Source organism: Thamnophis sirtalis, unplaced genomic scaffold (assembly GCF_051295495.1).
Source record: "Thamnophis sirtalis isolate CommonGarterSnake01/CBP01778 unplaced genomic scaffold, rThaSir2_p1.2 scaffold_4, whole genome shotgun sequence".
NCBI classification, from domain to species: domain Eukaryota; kingdom Metazoa; phylum Chordata; class Lepidosauria; order Squamata; family Natricidae; genus Thamnophis; species Thamnophis sirtalis.
In genome coordinates, this window is record NW_028261384.1 from 94,272,556 (window position 1) to 94,293,833 (window position 21,278).

Sequence of the window (21,278 nt, forward strand, 5' to 3'; positions counted from 1 at the left end):
AAGGATCTAGGGGAGAAATGGTTTTTCCTAGGATAAGAAACAGAATTTAAGTTTATGGTTCAAATTGTATCTGTATTTAAACTACAGATAATTCTTGCTTACAGACTGCTGCACTCAGTGACTGTTCAAAATTATGACAGTGCTGAAAGTAGGTTTATGACCGGTCCTCAAAGTTGTGGCTGTCACAGTATCCTCACCATTTGGTAGCTTTGCAGCTGGCATCTATTTAAAACAGTTGCAGCAACCCTAGTGACATGACTGCTATTTGCAAGCTTACAACGAGCAAAGTCAGTGGGGAAAGTTCTGGTCACATGATGCCACACTTAACAACCTACAGTAATTCACTAAATGACCATAGGGGAATTGTCACCGGCTTAGTCATGTCATGTTTCACTTAATGACCACATCATGTAGTGATAGAATTGCAGATCTCAATTGCAGTTTTTAAGTAAGAGCTACCTATTTAGAAATAATTTTTAAATGGACATCATTGGAAAAAATAAGATATGCCTATTTTATGCAACTCCTATGTCTTGTCCTCTTTTGCTAAAATTTTCAAATGAAGAGTTGTCAGCCCTAAGGCACCCTAAGCAAAATAGAAGTGGGGAAAGGGTTACAAATGTAGGGGGATTTACACCTATCAAGTCAAAGTCATGTCAGAACATGCTCTCATTCTCTGGACAAGCTTATAATTACACTCAACATATTTTCTCAGAAAAATAAAGGATAAACTTGCAAGAGATTTATAAGGATAAAAGATTGTTTATAACTTTGCTTTACAAAGAAAAATTCAGGAACAAAACCAAGAAAAACTTTACATGCATATTCTAAGAATATGTAAAACCCAACAGAATGTGTAAATTTATTTTAAAAAGGCAATTTGATTTCCGTATTTTCCACACGAATGTGAAAGGCAATGCATTAAAAGTTGAACCATTTGTATAGTGAAGTTTAGATGACAAATAAAATGAAAAGTGAGTTTTTGAAAAACAAAAGGACATCTAAAAGACAAGTTTCTGAAATAAATGATTGTCATGTATAATAAAGGATATATGGTCACTGGATGTATCACTAATCATTTTTGGATCTTACGAGATCATTCAGGCAAGTTAAAATGAAGAGTAAAAAAATGCCCTGATGTTTAGATCAAAAGGGCAAGGTAAGGAGCCAAGATAAAGTTTGAGCTGCAAGATCTGGAAGTTTTCTCTGTAGATAATGGCCTTGCTGGAGTGCCTTGTCAAAACAAGCAATTGGATATAAATGACAGAGGGCAAATCCGGAGGGAATGCCCTCGGGCACTGATCAAGAATACCTAATTTGAGTCCTTAATTATTAACTGGTTCATTTTCTGTCCCATTTTGCTGCTGCTGCTGCTTGTGACCAACATTGAAACAGATTTAAGCATACAAAGAAATTCTTTTCACACTTAATACTTCAATAAGATTGTCGAGTCAAAACCAGAAGATGAAATGAGCTGTTACTCTGGATCCTTTCACCATTTCCTGAAGGCTGTCAAATCAGATCCATCAAAGCAAGCAAAGTAGTTCAGGATTTAGTCCCACAAATGTAAAGTAGAGGAGTTCTTAGCAACTGGATTTCTTGTCCATCATTGAATTTTTTGTTCTTCTTAATATGGTTCAAACTGGCAGAAGATTCTCCTTCCGCTGCTTTCAGTCAAGGGTATTTATATTCTTTCAGTGATTTGAAACGATATATAGGCTATTAGTTTAATATATTGCGATAAATACATTGCAACATTTATTGCAAACTTTGGAAGAGTTGTATGTTTTCGTTTTAAAATTCTACTGGAATACTAGCGGTGAAATTTGAAGAATTATGTAGATTGACCATAGCTATTAGACCAATTCTCTTTGATTTTGCAGTTGTTGCAAATTGGACATTGCAAATTCTGAGTTCCGGCTGTAAGATTGCCAGTGTAGTAGTGATGGTGGGTATTCTGAATACATTGGCACCAGCTTCAAAATCATCAGGGTAGGCTTAAATTCTGAGGGAAAGAATGACCCAGGTTTTTATGCAATGAGGTTGTTTCCCCCAAATATTGACTTCAGGATTAATAGACTTCAGATTTTCAACTTTGTTAGCAAAAAAACTGGCAAAGAATTTTAAATTGTTCTTTAATGTTCTCAAATTATGTACATAACCCATCTTTCCTCTAGGAGTTCAAATTGTATGTTTGTGTTCTCCTTTTTTATTCACAAAACAGCACTCTAAAAACGGGTTAGGACAATTGAGACATAATTCCCCAGTGTGGTTCAATTTCTGGGTTGAGATTTGAACTCAGAGCTTTTCCTCACAGCAAAAGAGCCTTCCATTTAAATTTGAATTAACGAAAAACAATTATAATGCAAAATGTGCTCACCACACCCCACCCCATTAAAACAAAACTGGGAAAATCTACTTGGCTATCCCTATTCTGCCACAGGAATTTGCTCAAGCAAATGCTGCTGCTCTTAATTTCAGCACAACAGGGCAAGTTAAGTGTAAGGCAGGTGGATTCCCCCAGCTTTGTTTGCCTTCCTTCCCACCAAACATCGCCAGCTGGAAGAAACGCATCTACCAATCACCCTCTTTAATGTTGGGCATAGCTGAGTTTGGAGAGAAAGTGGGTTTTAACAGATGGCTAGACTAGTGTGTTGAACCATCTGCCAAAACTCGCTCTGGTTTTGCACAAATATTTTGTGCGGGTGTGTTCAGAAGAAGCTGTCAGGGTTGAAGTTAGCAAGATGGGAAGAAGGAAGATTGGAAGCAGAGAAATCTGTTATGAAAACACTGTGCAGATGGACATAATAGCCAAACTTAAGAAAAGTCCCTTTTTCTTGGGCTATCGTAAAGAAATCAAGATTTAACTCTGCATTACATCTTTATATAAAAACTTGTATGTGGCTTGGTAGAAACTGCTCTATTTTAGTTTGCTACAGCTATTGTAAAGGATGTTCATAGAGACATCTGATGCCCTAGATTCCCTGTGAGTGTGCTAAATTTCAAAGAGAATTATTTCAGGCATCTGAAGAGCTTTGACAGGAACTTCACTGTTAGTTGTTATCAGTGGTTAAAAATATTAGAACTATTCTAGCAGAGCACCAACCCCAAAACAGCCTGAACAAAAAACATATAGAATCAGGGAACGTTGTACCATGAAGCAGCAGAGAATAGACCAACTTCATGTGTCTCTGCTTCACTGTGTACTACCATTGCTCAGCTGCTGTTTGTCTGGTTCCCATTTCTGAGCCAGGAATCAATTTGGAGATCTGAAGAACAGAGGGACCAGAGTACAGTTTGAAAAAAAGAAATGAATTTTCTCATTGCCCAGTTTCAAAGAGTCTTGGAAGACAGTGCCCAGGCACCAGAGGTAGGGGCATGCCTGCACCAGCTTAAAATGACCAGCAGGTGCCAGACTGCTCCCACCAATCTGACAGTACTAAGGACACAATGACAGTAAAGTACATCAGATTATTTTCACCACAAAACCTTTCTTGGGAGAAGTGGGGTGGGGGATGAAGACAAATATAGTCCTGGTGCAGTTTAGGCTAGCTGAAATTTGCCTAAAGGTTTTTGGATTTTCATAAACATCATACAACTATTGCTTTAAGAGTGAGTTGGCTTTTTTGTTTGTTGTTGTTATTTATGCCTTTAGACCTTTTCTTAAAAGCATCTTTTAAAAAAATGTTTACACTCTAAAAAGCAAACTGAGTACCTCTGCCTTATAATATTTCTGCTTTGCCATCTTTTTTCCCCCTTTAATGATAGCTGTGCAACGCCTCGCACAAAGCCATCTGGAATCCAACAGTTCCTGGATGGATGAAGACTATGCTGAAGATGTTGAAGAAGGGGAAGAAGAAGAGGAGGAGGAAGAAGAAGATGCTCAAGATTCAGATGATACTGTGAGGGAGATGACTGGCTTGTATAAATCAGGAGGTAAGCCAGACAAAAACTGATTAGGAAAGAAGAGACCAACCAATGGGAAAACCAGACTTGCCAGGTTGAGTTTTGCAGTGCAGAGATAGGCACATTTTGAAAATGCTTCCTATTCCAAAATTGTTCTTACAAGTTTATTATTAATCAATCAAGTACCACTATTGACTGCTTTGCACTGACTGTGCTTGCTTACCCTGTTTGATTAACATGATAGAAATAATTTATTGTTCCTTTCTCAACCTCAGCAACTTAAGATTTGTGGATTTCAACTTTCAGAATTCAAGTGCTGGCTGGGGAATTCTGGGAATTGAAGTCCACATATCTTAAAGTTGATGAGGCTGAGAAACACTGGACTATTTAGCATATTTGCCTGCCTGTTTCTGTTCAGGAAGGGAAAGAGGGCAGGTTTCCTTGGCTATAAGACAGTATTCCTAAATAACTTTCAAAATACCATAAATCCCAGAATTCTCAGATGATATGCTATGTTTTCTGGGCATTATGGGAGTTACATCTGGAGAGTGATAAGAAGAAAAGGCTGTCTTGGTATTATTGCATTATTGGAGTCCACAATCGGAATATCCAAATGCATTTTTTGGAATTACATTGGCTTTGTCTTTGATGCAGAGAAAAAGTCTAGTATTTTGTTTTAAACAAATACTCCAAGAACCATTCAAGTGGGTTACAGAGGGAGGCCTTAGAAGCCCAAATAATACAATAATGCCTAGTTTCCTAGGCTACAGTTGAAATTATTTCATGTAACTGTAATAGTTGCATCGAATGCTGAATTTTTCCTTGTTGTGAAAAATAAATAATCCCTGTCTATGTTTGTGTGTGAGTTTTCAGTTCTTGCTTTCCAACCTTAACCAAATCACATGATCACTTGCAATAAATTTAAAAAAGGGGTGTTTGCTTGAACCTCGGATGATACCTCAAAAGGTATTGTGATGAATAGGGAAAGAGGAGGGTTGATTCCTGAGGTCAAGCAGTTTTAGGCAGGTGGGCTGTTACTGTAGTGACACACTTCTATTTAAAGGGCTTTTTTCCTGCTGTTACCTATGGATCCCACTCACTAGGGGCATACTGTATGTACTGAATATATTTCCCTTCGTTTAGCACCTTTGTCAGAGAAAATCTGTAACTGTCTCCCCCTCGCAGCACACACATACACGTACCTTCCTATCCTGGTTACAGGGAGCTGCCAGTCTCCTAGGAAACCAGCTTTCTCCTCAGCAGGAAGGAGCTGCAAGATGGGAGAGGTGGAATCTATAGAAGACATTTTTCTTTTTGCCACCCCCAGGCCCGCTGTCCATATATTTACTTTTTCTAACTATTCCAGAGCAAAGGTTTGAAACTTAACACTGGTTGCTGGTGCTCTAAAGCAGACTTTATGGGTTTCAGACTCTCATGAAATCTAACTGCATAATGCTGATTTTAATCAGCAGAAAGAATAGAGGTTGCACTTCTATTGGTGTGGGAATGCCACTAGGGGTTATGCAAATGTAACTGAAAGTGAGTGAGAGCCTATGGACTCTTAGGCTGAGCAATCATCAGTGTTGGAAATTTGTTTTATTAAAAACAAAGGAAAGCATAGAGTTGTGATGCAAGTCTACATGCCCACACACACACATAAAGCATCAAGAATGTGTTTCTGGTTCGTATTACTTTATTGTCTGTTACAGATTCCCAAGGGCAGGGTCCAGCTTCCAAGGGAAGACTGCTAAGACAGTGCACTGGTAAGATAAACCAGCATTTCTTCATGCCAGAAGTCATGACATACTGGTGTGTTTTTTGATTGCATGATTAAACTAATCAGCAGTAACACTGAAGAGCAACAAGAGGTAGTTCTCCCATATTTATCTTGAAGTAATGCAGATGAAGTATTTGCAAGTAGGGCTGCTTTTTCTCATTCTTCTGTAATAAATTATATATATAGTCCCAAGTTGAATGTCCTCCAGAAATGTACACTTCCTTAACCAGGGGAATGCCAGAAGATTTCAGGAGCTAATTCTGGGTGAAATAGTTACCAAGAGAATTAATCATTTCATCAGGCAAGAGGGATGTATTCTGTGTGAAAATTTAGGAAATTATTCCAGTAGGTAGAAAATAATATTCTGCTCCCATTTGCAGATAAATTCAAGACTATTTTGGAAGTCTGCTCAGAGTTACTAATGAAAATACTGTAGATAAGTGGATTCATTTGCAGTGTGACCTGACAATTGCGTGATAGATATGCGCGCTGACAAAATAGCGCAGATTAAAACATGACGTCAAAAGCGCAACGACAAAAGGGCGATGACAAGCACAATAAAATTGAAAAAAATACTGTTAGGGTTAGGGTTATAGTTTCTCTATAGTTTGTTGAGGACGCAATTTTGTCGGCGCGCATATGTCTATCACGCAATTGTCAAAAATCAATTAGCGATTTTGACGGCGCTCATTTGTCCGGTACGGTTTTGTCGGCGCACATATGTCTATCGCGCATTTGTCGGTGAACCATTTGCAGATAGAGAAGCAGTCCGAAACAATTGGTCTATAAAGGACTGCAGGCTAAACATAAGGGGAGAAGGAAAGAAATTGACACAGTATGAGAAAATTGCAGCTTTATCTTCTGAGGGATAATTTATTTCTCTCTCCTTCCTTCCTTCCTTCCTTCCTTCCTTCCTTCCTTCCTTCCTTCCTTCCTTCCTTCCTTCCTAATTATTGTCATAACTCCCCACAAAGTCTTGGAAAATAAGCCCAAGGAATCTGAGCATCCAGTCTGCCCATCTCTCTCCAAATCCCAGAAACGGAAAGGTAAATGTGGGTGTTACAATATAGAGTTAAGAGGGATTTATTGCTGGAGGACGTAATCAAAGGTATGAGTTTGGTCATAGTCATTCTCATTCTCTCTCTCTTTTTCTTTTTCTCTCTCTCTCTTCCATGGCCAAAAAGTTTTCACATGTCTTCGAAAGATAATAAAAACTTACAGAAAATTAGCAGTTCTCCTTTACAGGCAATCTGTCCCAATGCTTTTAATTGTTGTCCATTTTCAACTCTTGCCTTCACAGATGAAGGCACAATAGTAAATGTTCTGAGAGAGCAAGATGGAACTTGTGATACATATAAACATTTTAATGATCCCGATGATAACTTTAATTTCCTCTTCTATTGTGGTGAATATAAACTTGTGTTTCTGAAGTTCAGGAATTTTAAATTAGATGTACCGGGGAATTCTGGGATTTGAAGTTATACATTATATTACCCCATAAGTGTGCTTTTGTTTACTTGATGGTTAAAACAGTGTGATATGTGAATCTAGCAGTAAAAGCTTATAATACGGAGTGGCTGCCAGACCTCAAATTCAGTAGTTGCTATGTAGCAAGTTAGGAGATTCTGCAGAGCAGAAGAGTTTTCTCATCCAAAGCTTCCTGTCCTCATGAATAAAATATTTTAATTGTTTAGTAAAGATTCCCTGGGTATATTAGTATTCCACCATAATTTTTACCTAGAGTGGCAATTGGCCATCCAGGTTGGGAATTCTGGGAGTTATGGTAAAATACCCTACTTCTGAAAGACGCTCCATGTGGGCAAAGACTGATAAATTCCTTCAATAAGGTGCTTTCTTTTTGCTTTTTTTTTTTCTCAGGCTCCAGGGATATATTTTTATCTATTACAGTACTGGTTTTTCAAATGGTCATCTGTTAATTTACAAAAAATGGTGATGTGCCCATACAAAAATATGTTGGATTCTTCTAGCACTACAGATAACTTTTGGGAGAAATCACACTTGAATACATGTTTCTGGGTATCATTCATACTAATTCTCCAAGATAGCCTTAGGAGCCTTTCAGAAAAACAGAGCACCAGAAGTACTTATAGAGAGGGTACTGAATGGTTTATGTAAATACTGATGTGACCACTGAAAGAACTGTAGTTCTGGATGAAGGTCAAGGATTCAACCATGTTCTAGAAAATCTTAATGACAATACAGGGACAGAGCTGACTGTTAGTAGACAATATTTTTCCCAGAAATTGAATAGAATTTTCTTCCAATCTTGACAGCAAACATAGAGCTGTCGGATGGCAGAATGGGACAATTGACCAAGGCTGCCTGGCCATTTTCACATCACTCCAGGCCCCCTGCTACTGCCAATCCACCACAATCATTCATCCTAGGCTGGCCCTCCAGTAGGGTTGTCCCCACTACTGGTCCCCCACCCCCTTATTCTGGGTGATTCACAGAGGGACACTTGTCCCCAGCCACTTGGCTGTGAGGGATAATTAGACAGTTATCCTGGCAGGTAATCCATGCACCAAGAGGTGGGCCTCTATATTGTCATTGGATGTGGTGGTGCCAGGTGGGGTAAGCAGTAGACATGGGCGCCAGGGAGGTGAGGGACATGGCAGTTGCTGTGTAAGGCAACCAGACCATTCCTCTTTGACAGGGGTGCTTTCCCAGGAGCAGCACAGTGTCCTCCCAACCCCAAAAGGAAGACGTGCATCACAGAGGATCTGGGTGCAGAGCAGAGCTAGGAAGAATGCAACAAGTGGCAGCAGTGGCAGAAGCCACAGTGTGGAACTCTGGCCTTCCCTTTTGGAGATGGCAGGGTGCTGTGCTGCCCCCAGGAAGGCTTGCCTGGTGGAGAGGAGCAGCCCAGTTGCTCTGTACAGCAACTTCCATGTCCCCCATCTCCCCAATGCCTGAGGGCACTTCCTGCCCCACCCAGCAGCACCACGTCCAATGGAAAAACAGAGTCCCACTCCTTGGCACGTGGATCAGCTGCCAGGATGCTTGGCTAATTCTCTCTCACAGCCAATTGGCTGGGGACAAGCATCCCTCTGCAAATCAACCTGAGCAAGAGGGTGGGGGACTAGTGGAGGGGAATGCTCCTGGGTGTGTGTGTCAAGTGAAGATGAATGCTTGAGGTGGATTGGCTGTGGTGGGGGTCCCTGGGTGAAACAGGCAAGGCTGGTAGACCCAGAAAATTGTCCTAGACTCTTGGATGGAGGTACAATGATCCAAAATACAAAGTCAAAATTGTACCAAGATCTTGAATATGAAGAATGTTGTAACAGTGTAGAGCAGCAGATAGTAAAAAGGCAGAAAATCATAGCTGAATACAATAGAAATCAGAATCAACCCTGGAAATATATAATGTATCAGGCCATAATTGTCTCTGTGGATGATCAGTTCTATGAACACATAGGAAAGAAGTAAAGGCCAGCCCCAAGAAGACAACCTTAAATATGAAGAGAGGTAAGTCACTCATGGCTAAAGATTTGAATATTTATGGATCAAACATGACAAATATAAGTTAGCCTCTGCATTGGTTCAGCTCTCCTAACGAGGGAGTTTAATTGGAAAATCCTGTGAGGAAGTATTTTACATGAGGATGCAAAACTAATGAGTAAAAATCCATATGATAATTGCCACATTTACCTGTATAGAAAGGTCATTCCTTGGAACATAAGGATATAATTGTAAAAAGACTATTGATAAGGTCCACACAGATCAGAAACATGTGAAATTGGCTAATTGGCTCCATCCAAATGCAAAATTGTTTGCGTTACAACCAGAATACCCATCATCTCCTGTAAAAAAGAATTTAGTTCATAAACCATGTATTATTTGATGACATCAAAATGGAATATTTAGTCCTATTCTTATTCCCAAATATTAAAGTCTGATATCTGTGCAAGACTTGATAGTTGAAAAGGATTGAAGCCACAAGATGGTGGTGATATCAGAATGTATACCATATCTCCTTTGGAGAGCTGGTTAAGTAAGTTGGAAAGTGATGAATAGGAAAGACCATGTATAGTATCAGATCTACTCAAGAAAGGAGTAACACATAGTCTTGGATGCCATTTCTTTCTGTTTAGACTTGGCAGCAAGGGCCATTATTTGCTGTTAAAAAGATATCAATTAACTGGAGATTCCATTAGAGAAGTCCATGAATATCCCATGTCTAAAGATCCAGATAATACCTGAAAAGCAGGAGCATCTTGTAGAAGTGAGTTTGATAACACAGAATGGGGTGAAACTACTATCAGTCAATTGCCTAGTAAATATCACCTATAGATTAATTGTAAACAACCACTCTTGCTTAATTACATTCTGCTTCTCTCAACGTGTGTGGGTCTCATCTGTTTCTAAACAAAAGGAACCTTTGTCTTCAAATGGGAGATCTTCTGTATGTGACCTAACTTCCTATAACACAAATTGAAACTAAAGGCAAAAGAATCTACTTAAAGAAATATTTATGAGTATGGGAAGAAAAACTGTCTTTCGTTTTTCTTAAGGTAGATGAGGAAATAAAGAAGTACATTTATCACACAGAAAATGTGGATGGATTGCTAAGCAGGCCTTAAGCAGGTCTCCATATGAATTCAGTTTTCTTTCTTCCTCATCTACTGTGACAAAGTGTGGTTTAGTCTTAGATTTATTCTTTGTCATATCCACAACTGCCGAACTTGTTGAAAATAAAAATTGGCAATTCCCTCTCCCCCATTTGGAACTGATAGAAATTTTCTTGCTTTTTCAAGGTTGGTGGTATATCATCCAAAAGCTGCCACATTTTTTTTTCCTTACAAACAGAAGGAAAGCTGGAATATAATGATTACTACTACATAAGAGTTGATGTGGATAAACTGGAATAATATATAGAGTTACTGATATTATGTTGACTTCTAACCAGTAGAAGACGTTGCACAACCATTTTTAATTTTATTAGTACTTTTCAGACTTAGGTATTCTATATACAGTGACTGAATTGTCCCAATAAGGGAAAAAAACCTTGTTGTGTAGTGCCTCCTAATGGTCAGTAGCTAATATAATCTCTATAGCTACAAACTCCTAAGTATGAAAGCATGTAGAAAAAGCGGAGATGTAATTGCATAGCTTCTATGTGTTGATGAATTCGCTTTATGAAATTCAGGTCTTAACATCTCTCAAAATTGTAGAAACTAACTGTGCAGGATGTAATATTCTCAGGGAGAAAGTTGAAAAGATATGGTGGTTGTTCAAAATCCAGAAAGAAAATAACATATAAAGTAGCTAACTAATCTGGTTTCTTTATCAGGTCATTGGATGATAAAAGAAAGGTTAGTCTGAAAATGGGGGTTGGTGATAACCATGCAGGATTAGTGATAATCATGCAGATCTCAGCAATGCAATAAAAAGTCTTCACATGCAAAGAAGTCATCAGCATAATGAGAGATGAGTTGGGAGACTCTCTTAGTAGACAATATAATAAGCTTAAGATAGAACTCCTGATGCTCTAAGACCTAATACTGGAGTTAATGGTGATGATATAAAATGTTGTATATAAAATATACAAAGAAAATTGTTCTTTGAGAAGAATCCAAACACGTATGCTAATATGGTTATCTAAAGGAAATGGGGAAAACCATATCCAGAAACGTATCTTGCAAGTATGTACTTCCCATCAAAATATTTTCCTTGGCTGAAGAAGATTCCAGTGTGGGCTCCAAGCAAGTATGTGATTGCAGAGATCAGAAATAATTTCTCCATTCTGTGGCTCAACTCCCCTGAATTAAAGATTTAATTTCTACAGTTGCGAAATTATCTTCTGAAAAACATTAGCCAGAATACCAGTGGAGCTAAATGAATAGAATCTTTGGAGGGCAAACAAGACTTGTCATAATAGCTTCTATGAGAAGCCTATCTCTGCAAACGTCCCAGGGTGGTAGGGCTTACATGTTGATCTGCTAAGGCTGCTGGGCCTGAGAAGTTGAATTTAACAAATGCATCCTCAGCCACAAAAAAGTAGTTTTACCCCTAAGTTACAAAGGGATTTTTTTTTTGCCTGCTGAAAGCAAGATTTTAGAATAATTCTAATAATTATGACTATAGAACAGTATGCATGTCACTGGTTTCACATACTGTGCTACACATGATTTACCATGTATTACATGTAAGTCCATTTATGGATAAGCCGACTTCAATTTTTTTTATAAAAATACCGTGAAAATATATTACCCACAGATAAGCCAAACTCTCAAAGTGTTGGCATGTTTTAACATTCACAATTTATTTATATGCCATTTGCCCAAATTTTGTGGTATTTTGGTGAAAGATTCAAGGGCTGATTTATCTATGAATGGCTTACGGGCCAGCATATGTGGGACATAGGCAAATACCAGAATTATTATTTATACTCATGCATAAACTCAATCCAATTTTTGGGTGTATTTTGGCACCTATAATTCTAGACTTGTCTGTGAGCATATATAGTATATTTCGTCTATAATCTTATCACCGTCGACAGTTTAGTACATGGTTTTTGAGCAAATCTATTTCTATTTTAAACTCAAAACTGAACAGTTGGACTTTTTAAAAAAAATGTCATACCTGAATTTACTACTTGAAGATGTGATGATTCTGTGATTCCAGCATATTCCTTACTGCTTCCATACGACAAATGTAATATTATGCAAAGTAAATAAATGTAGCATTGCTTAATTTGCATAATTTATATATGTCATAGAATTCAGCTTCTGCACTGCAGAATGTGAACTATCTGGGTGTCTATCTTGTAAGTTATGCATTAGTCTAGGTACCCCCAGGTGAATTCAACTGATTCTCATAATCTCCTCAGAAACCAACACATTTGGATAGCACCGATTTGTTGTTTGTATTATTTATATGACAGGACAATATGTGTAATATCTTTATATGCATGTGTGGGAAACAATATGTAGTTGGACAAACATTGTGACCTTGGGGGTGGGGTGGGGGCTCCTGGTGACTTGGCATAATTTTGGAAGAGATTTGCCATTGCTTTCTTCCCAGGGCTGAGGGAAAGGTCAGCTGTCTTTGTGCCTAAAGCAAGAGTAGAACTCACAAGTCCCTTGTTTCTAGCCTGATGCATTTAATTACTACACCAAACAGGTTCTCCATCCTTCATATTATTGGTATAATATAATAGTGCAGCAATCCTTTAATCCTTCAAGTCCTCATGCCATTATCCATCAAATTCTCTGGCTTTTGCAGAGAGAACATTTGAGTCAATTGAACTGCAATAAGGTTCACTGAAATGCATTTTATGGCTTAACTGTCAGCAAGTGCAGCTGGTGTTTTGATTAATGTCACAGAAAGCAATGCACCAAATAGAGCAATTGCTTATTCTCCAATAGTTTGTACATAAAAATTGGGAGATGCTCATGATAATGTAGTTCTATGCTATGGATCACAATTACCACTCCCTTCACTATTATACCTTATATTAGTGTGGGCTTTTGGTGGTTTGTTGTATGCTCCATGTATTCCTGTCACCCAGCCAAGAAACAAGGTTATTTTTATTAAAGACAACCATTCCAACAGAATTCAGCAGCTTCAGTCTATCAAATGGCAGACAATAGGCCCTCCAATTTGTTGTAAAATTCATATTTGCGTGGAAGTAATTGAGTAATTGTTGCGATCCATTCTATTGCAAAGCACAAGGCTGGGAAGCCTGGGAACTGCATAGTTCTTAAGTGTTTGTCCACATGCATTTTCTGCTAGAGAAAATGCATACAACATGAAAAGAGAAGCAGAGATTGAACTTCACAAAGATTAGAGGATAATCTCTGAGGAACAATATTTTGGGCATAACTACACCAAGCTAAAATGTATTTCCTACAGCATCAAACAAAGTAAAAAGATTTCATGATGAAAATAAAAATTAAATTATGGTATAAAATATTTAATTATACACATTAAAGAATTAAAGCCTACGGCATGTTTTTAAAAAGAGCTCTAACTTTTCTGCTCCACCACAATTCTGTCTAAATATTCCCAGAATCCTTTATTCTGTAATTGACAAAATTACAAAAATAAGAACATTCCCATTGGCACTAAATAGCAATTATATCAGACAGAGGCAAAAAAAACAAAAAACAGGATTGGAGATAAAGTCTGAATTCCTATCCACATAAGGTCAGAACTACAACGATCAGAATCAAAGCCTTGTTGAGAAAGAAAGGTTAACTCCCACAACATAGCAAATGAGATATGTAAGTAGCAGTAGTTGTTCAGTCATTCACTCACTCCTTTTTGACCCAAGGGACATCATTTTGCCAGGATTTTCTGTCAGTAACTGCTTCTCTGAGCTCTTGCAAGCTCCTGCTTCGACAATTCTACTATTGTATAAAGTCTGAAAGTTCATTATAAAATCAAAAGAATTTGTCATATTGACAAGACATTCTACATGGAGAATATTCATGGTTGGGAATGAGAACAATACTTTCGTCTCCTTTCAAGTTTAGGAATCTCTTCGAGGCTTATCATTCTGTACATGTTTTCCTTTTGGCAGTTTACATTAAAAAATTAAGAATAATGCAGGCAGTTTTACTCTCACTTTTGTTGGTGACAATCTGTTGTGTAAATCCCATTATCACAAGATTTCCATGTTCCCACTTTAATCAGTAACTTAACAAAGAACAAATTATTCAGCATATTACTGAGGGTTCCCAGATGGAAATTGCATCCCCAAGGAAAGATGGCTGCAGAAAATACAGGTGGAAAAGGGAGACCTGCTGAGACTATGTTGTGTGAAGCGCTACTTCATGAATTTAAATATATTTGTGTGTGTTGTGAATGCATGTGAATAAAGGAGACCTGCCAGAACAATTCATTTGCATTAGCCACAATGCTTTTTACATCTCTGCTAGGATTTGCCGATTTTGAAAATATCAGTGGACCACAGCCCAGGTCACTGTATGCCTTCTGTCTCACCTTGAAATCCTCCCCTATTTCTGCTACCTTTTGAAGTAGTATAACAACAATAGCTTATCTGCAGTCAGCAGTTTCTGAATCACTGAACCAATTACAGGTTAGTCTTCATTTAGCAACTTCAATTGAGATCAGCATCTTGATCCTTAAAGCAATTGCTAAGTTAAACATCATGATTTTTCAATTTCAGTTCCCTTCCCTTGTATTAAATATCTACAAAAGCCATAAATGTAAGGATTGATCACAAAGTTACTTTTTCTTTACCATTGTAACTGTGAATGGTTGACAAATGAGGACTACCTGTGTGAAGATGAGAATAATACAGATCTTATATGTAGATTAAATTAAATACCTACAATGCGGCACTAATATAACTGCCCCCAAACATAGAAAAAGTATCTGAGTTTTTAAAATTGTGTATGTTGCTTTTGTGGAATTGAATAATTGTTTTACGTGCTACCTTTCTTTCAAACAGAAAGCGGATGATTTAACTCTAGATTGGATTATGACTGTCAGTGACGTGCGGTGACGGTTACCATTGGTGAGGCAAGACCGCAGCAGCGGCGAGAAGCAACGTCCCCGGCACTGTGTCCGACAGGCGTCTCGCATTTATGGCGGACATAAACGCGAGACGCCTGTCGGACACAGTGGCGGGGGTGTTGCTTCTCGTCGCCGTCGTGCTTCACCGCCTTGCCCCCCCCGCCTCCTCCAACAAACAATCCTGATGCCCCGGCCTGCAGCCAGCCCAGCAGCAAGCCTGGACTCACCGCTCTTCTACTCCTCCTCCTCCTCGTCCCCGCTCGGTGCTGGGCTGGCTGCAGGCCGGGGCATCAGGATTGTTTGTCGGAGGAGGCAGGGGCAGGGGCAGGGGCAAGGCGGTGGAGCGTGACGCTGGTGAGAAGCATCTCAGATGGAGCCAGGACACCCGGAAGACAAGCCAGCACTTAAAGGCATGCCAAAGTGCCAGCTTGCCTTCCGGGTGTCCCGGCTCCATCTGAGATGCTTCTCGCCACCGTCGTGCTCCACCGCCTTGCCCCCGCCCCCCACCTCCTCATACGGACAGTCACAATCCTGCTGCCCCAGCCTGCAGCCAGCCCGCCCGACATGCTCCCTGCCTGGACTCACCGCTCTCCTCCTCCTCCTCCTCCCGCTCGGTGCTGGGCTTTAAAGGGGTCTCCCCTCCCCAGCCAGCCAGCCCATTCAGCCAATTCCTACCACCACCACCACTGTGTCCAACAGGCCAGGTGTCTCGCATTTATGGCGGACATAAATGCGAGACGCCTGGCCTGTTGAAACACAGCAGCGAGAACATCCCTGCCACTTCCGTGCTCCGCCGCCTCACCCTCCTGCCTCCTCCGACCCCACCACTGTGAAGAAAGAAAAAAAAAACACACACACAAACCTCACAATAAAAAAATATTTTTTTTATTAAATTACAAATTACAAATTAAATTACAATAAATTTGAAAAAAAAAAACTCCCTCCGTCTGATCCACCTTTTCCAGCTGTGGAAACTCTCTCAACTCTCCTCTTGTCCGCCCAACGTAAGCGTGCTCAACGTAAGCTCTTAAGGCATGATTCGCTGCTCCCTGATCAGGAGGCGGGAGAATCAGTGCCTCTTTTGCATATGAAAGTGTTCGCTTGTTAACTCCGCCTTAACTTTTAAAAGGCGAACAATTCCTTAGGCAAAAGAGGCCCCGAGTTCTCTGGCCTCCTCCCATAGTTAACACTGAGAGCAGACACCAAGCCACTGTGACTTTGAATCTGGTAGCAACTACCCTGGCTTTAATTATTTTAAAAAAATTATTTAAAATTCTTCCTTTCCCTCAGGAGACTGGTGAGGCCCCGCCTCCCCTGCCTCTAGTGACTGCACGTCCCTGCTGAGTGTAAATATGTATTGAGTGTAACCCTCAGCTTTCTGAAGGAGCAGAAGCTTTTGTTTTCTTTTTCTTTTTTTGTGACAATGAAGTCTGGTCTCTTTAGGTGGGCAGAAAGTATCCTTTGCAGGATCTGTTGAGGAAGTCCCTACTGGATCAGAGAAGTCAGAAGAGGGTGATGCCCCAGAAGACGAGACAAATGTGAAAAAGGAAGAGGGAGAGGGAGATCCGCCATTAACAGGTAATGCACCTTGGATTGCAGTGCTTGCTAAATAGCACAATGTTAGGCCTTTTCTTCCCCGCCCCCAAACAATTTTTTAAATATTTTTTTTAATTTTTCAAAACAAATACAACACATAAAATCTTCTTTACATACTGTAGAAAGTGTATCAGTTGGTTACAAAAAGGCTTTCGTGAATCTCTTCCACAGTCATCGAACATAATTCAAATTAACTCAAGTATTTTAACTCAGATATTTATACATGTTACCATCATCATACCTCCATTTTCATTTGACTATAATTGTTTAAATGTCCTTCATCATAAAATATACCAAGGTTTAATAACCACATACTGGCATTTCATTTACTACTTCTAAAATCCTCCAATAACACTGAATCCTTATGTCCTATTCTAACTAAGCATCCATATTTAATAACAAAATTTTCTAATCTTCCTTTCCAAATCACTATTTACAATTTACATCCAGTTTCCTTATGTTGTACACATACATACATACATACATTGTTATCATTATCCTCCTTTATTTAACTATATTCTGTATCATAACATTTTCCCTCTAATAATCAAGACTTAACTGTATCTAACTTAGTTCTTTTTTATTAACCTTTAGATATAATCCAAAAGGATTTTTAATCTTCCTTTCATGGGTATCATTCAATATTCATATCCAATTATTACTTATCATAACACTACACATTGTATACATTATTATCATTATCAATTATTTATTTAATGATATCTATTGTCACCAAATTTCACTAAGTTTAACTAGTTTTAAATTATACTCTTCCATCTATCAATCTGTATTTTTCCACTAGCAAAACAGTCTCATGTCTTTTGCCATTTGTGGTGTCAGTCGTCTAATCATCTCCTTAATCAACTTTGTATGGACTCCTCTTAGCAATTCCTTGCTTATAAAACCTCTCATGTAATTTCGATGCCCTTCTTCTGTTTCCTTAATCAGCTTATCTTTGATTGTCAATAGTGTTATCAATGATGTTGCTAATAAAATTTATCTCTTTAAATCCATAAATTCTTTTGTTTTTTCTTCTTCTGTATCTTGCCATCTGGGGTAGGTTTCCCCTCCATTTAATTCCTCTTTCAGTATGCCACTCTTTCCATTTTCAGAGACAAACCAATCACCATAAATATCAGCAAATTTAATTTCTTTATATTCATTTCCCTCTTCGATTTTTAGGATTTTAACCACCACTTTTTCCACTTGATAAACATCTCCAACTTCTTCATCATATTTTACTGTTAGATGCTCTAAGTCTTCAAACTTCTTCTCTATCCTCTCATATGTGTTTGATAATTTCTGTATTTCTGAGAATATCTTTTGCAAGCTTAAAGTTTCTTTTTGCTGTTGAAATTGTGCCATTATATTCAGCTAACAAACACTGCTGCTCTAGCTTGGAAGGTTTTAACAAGATTAAGCATAGATTCATATGAAATTTTTATTTTCATTTTTCTCTGGTTAAAGATATACTTCAAAGAAACATCTGTATGCTTTTCTTCTTATCACTGTCTATAAACAAGCAGTGAGATCTTGGAGTGCCAAGCCAGGATAATTAGTGAGAAAAGTAAGAGTGTTTCCTTTCCAATACACAGACCTCCAGACTCCGAGTAGCAGTGTTATTGTTGTAATTTTCTTTGTGTTTTTTTGTATCTTTCTTGTATTTCAAGTTTTTTTAAAAAGTCCAATTCATGAATGAGTTAGAAGAACACCCACAGTAATGAAAGAGAATTTTAGTCCATAGGTTACAAAGAATAATAAAAGAAAAAAATAGAAGAAGAAAACTTAATCCATTCATTTTAAAAGGCTTGCATAAATTCCATCTATGAAGTTAGCATTTAAAAAGTAAGATAACCCACTGTCCAAAACCTTTCCAAACTTAATTCCACCGCTTATTTCTTCTGTTCTCCAATTTAAATTAATTTTAAGTTTTTTATAGGCAGTCTCTTTTAAAATGGTAAAAATTCCTCACCAGCTGGAAACACTTTCTCTTGCCATATCCTTCCCTTTTGGAGCTGCCCCGACTTCATCAGCCTAATGGCTGGATTTTTTGTTGCTGGCTTGAAGAACTTCTCTTGGATCAACCAGGGACTTTGCGATGTCCCTGAGATCAGCAAGACATAGTCTTCCTGTTCACCGTCTCTGCGGTACAGTTTAGGTCCGATTGGACCACCCAGCAGCAAAAGTATCAGCTGCGGTCTCGGAGCATTGAAGCACCATACCATCGCGATGTTGGCTCATCCTCCCTCCCCCCCAACAATTTGTTGCATATTTTCTTTTGCAAAGGACCCAATTGCATGTTTATCCCTTATGAAGGGGTTCTCGGTTGTTTCCATTTTTGCTTGATGGAAGGATAAGTAACTCAGTTCTTTGTTTTATGGGTCATAAAGCCAGGAAGACTGAGAAACAGGTGCAGCTCTAGGACATGTCTGCTCATAAGGAAAGAGGGCTTTTCTAAAGAGTTATAGACACTAAACTTCTAATCATTCTCTGAGGCCAAGATTGTGACTCTGTTGCAAGAGTGTCAAACTTGCGATTTCATGTTGTTGTCACATGACTTATCACGATTTCTCTCCCCTTCGCTAAAACAGGGGTGAGCGTGGCCAACACATAACGCATCGGCCCTTGGGCGGCAGGTTTGACACCCCTGCTCTTTAGAGTTTTACACTCTCTCTATATATACATCACACACCTCTTTAATATAATTAATATGCATTTTTCCTTCTAACAGAGAAATTGACTCAATTATTTGGCTGTCTGGAACTGTTTTCTTTCCAAATGTTTTATTTTTATTAATGCAACCCGTTTTTAAGTCATAAGGTAGTCTAGGAAATACAAATATTAGTCTGGATGGGAATTTGAGGAAAAAAAGAGAAACCTGATCTTTGTTGGAATTATGCATGACAATTATTTCATCCCTCTCAGTGTGGATTCTATGAACTAGCTTCTTCACCTTTCCAATTTATTTTTATGCTGTGATTCTCAAATAAACATCCTAGAATTTTTTTTAAAAAAGAACATTTTCACACTTTCATAAAACTTGATTCCCAAAATTCACAAGCCACCTTTATATTGATTTGAAATAATCATTTTTTTTAAAAAAAAATTGCCTCTCCCTAATCTTTCTTCCCTTTCCTTCACAGATCATGACATGGAACAGAGTCACTCTGACTGGAAAGAGAGACCTCCCTGTGCTGTTAAACTGGAAAACCGTTCTTCTCCACCCCCAATCCACACCACAACCTAGCATTGGAAGTGAAGGATAGTTTTGGGAGATAACCTATTTATGGCAATCTCTCATTTTTCACAAGACCAATTGGATTACTTCCTTTAACAACTATTTCCCCTCTTACTCTCTTTTCTGTTTTTGAATTTGTATCTTATTTGACAGTGTTTGGTTATGTTCAGTGAATTATTCAATAGAAGGGGTGAAGGGAAGGAGGGTGAACGGAAAGCTGCCTAGAAATGAACCTTCACGTTCAAAGGCAAGATATCTCTGATGTCCTGTTGTTCTGGACAGGTGGCAGGATGGCTGTTTTTATTGTGCCTTGCCAGTAGATTTCACTGCAAGGGGAGGAAAGAAGCCATCCCCACACTCATTGTTTGACCTTCAACCCTGAACTAGAGGCTCATTTGGTTAGATCTAGCATGATCATTCTGGTTTTTTTTTAAATGTTTCTGCTTACCCGTCCAGACCTGATAATTATATGATTATGACCATGGTTTGCAATTTTAATAATTATTTAAGGAAATCAGATTGCTGAGGTGCTTCCAGACAAATAGAGCCTTGTTCTAGTAATAAAGAAGTATCATATAACTATGTTAATTTTCATTATTAAAAAATGGAAACTATTGTGTGTTGATGGGAGGGAGAAATAGAAGAGATGTTATGCAGTAACTGGAAGCAATGTTCTACGTAAACCATGTAAAATTTCATCAAGGAGGTTGATTGCACAATAAATTCCTTGTCTGGCAGCACTTCTTCTCTGAAGATATTGCCATTTGATTTCTAAAAACCAAATGTGAAAATTTGGTATTTCATCAACTAGAATTTATAGCTGGATTCAGCTGAATTAGCTAAAGAAAGATCTTTAAGTCTATCTCCCACATCCATTGTTCTATTCAAGGCTCAGAGAGCTGTAATTTAAGATCCAATCTCTGAATAGTTGAATCTTTCTTCCTTCTTTCCTTTCTCCCACGCCTTTCTCCCTGTGCATTGGGCAATGCCATTCCATGTTTTTTTTCTGCTTTATTAAAGCTTTGTAAATAAATACTGCATTTAAAGAGTATTTTATGGAGAGAAGTGCCAACAACACAGTTTAAGCCAGTTCTTAATGAATAGCCAGGAACTTCAGAAGGAAAGGTTTCAGAGTTTTGGGGAGTTGACCTTCTGCAAACAATCACTATATACATAAACCAAAGTTCATTGGCAGTAGGTATATAAAAAAAAAAAAGGACAAATATGGGAGTGTGAAAAGGATGGACCTGCTAT

General features: G+C 38.5%; 1 protein-coding gene across 4 annotated transcripts in view; it reads left to right on the forward strand.

Moving 5' to 3' along the window:
• PPP1R1B (protein phosphatase 1 regulatory inhibitor subunit 1B) overlaps positions 1 to 21,073 on the forward strand; it is a 65,915-nt gene extending 44,842 nt beyond the window's left edge. For 2 of the 4 annotated variants that reach the window (XM_087713461.1, XM_087713459.1), the window contains exons 5-9: positions 3,769 to 3,936; positions 5,616 to 5,669; positions 6,658 to 6,729; positions 16,634 to 16,768; positions 19,930 to 21,073. In XM_087713461.1, the coding sequence (XP_087569587.1) occupies positions 3,769 to 3,936; positions 5,616 to 5,669; positions 6,658 to 6,729; positions 16,634 to 16,768; positions 19,930 to 20,033 (533 nt within the window). In that variant the 3' untranslated portion in view covers positions 20,034 to 21,073. The remainder of the gene's footprint in view (positions 1 to 3,768; positions 3,937 to 5,615; positions 5,670 to 6,657; positions 6,730 to 16,633; positions 16,769 to 19,929) is intronic. The other 2 variants (XM_087713462.1, XM_087713463.1) reach the window with 2 other exon arrangements.
• Positions 21,074 to 21,278: the final 205 nt, after the last annotated feature.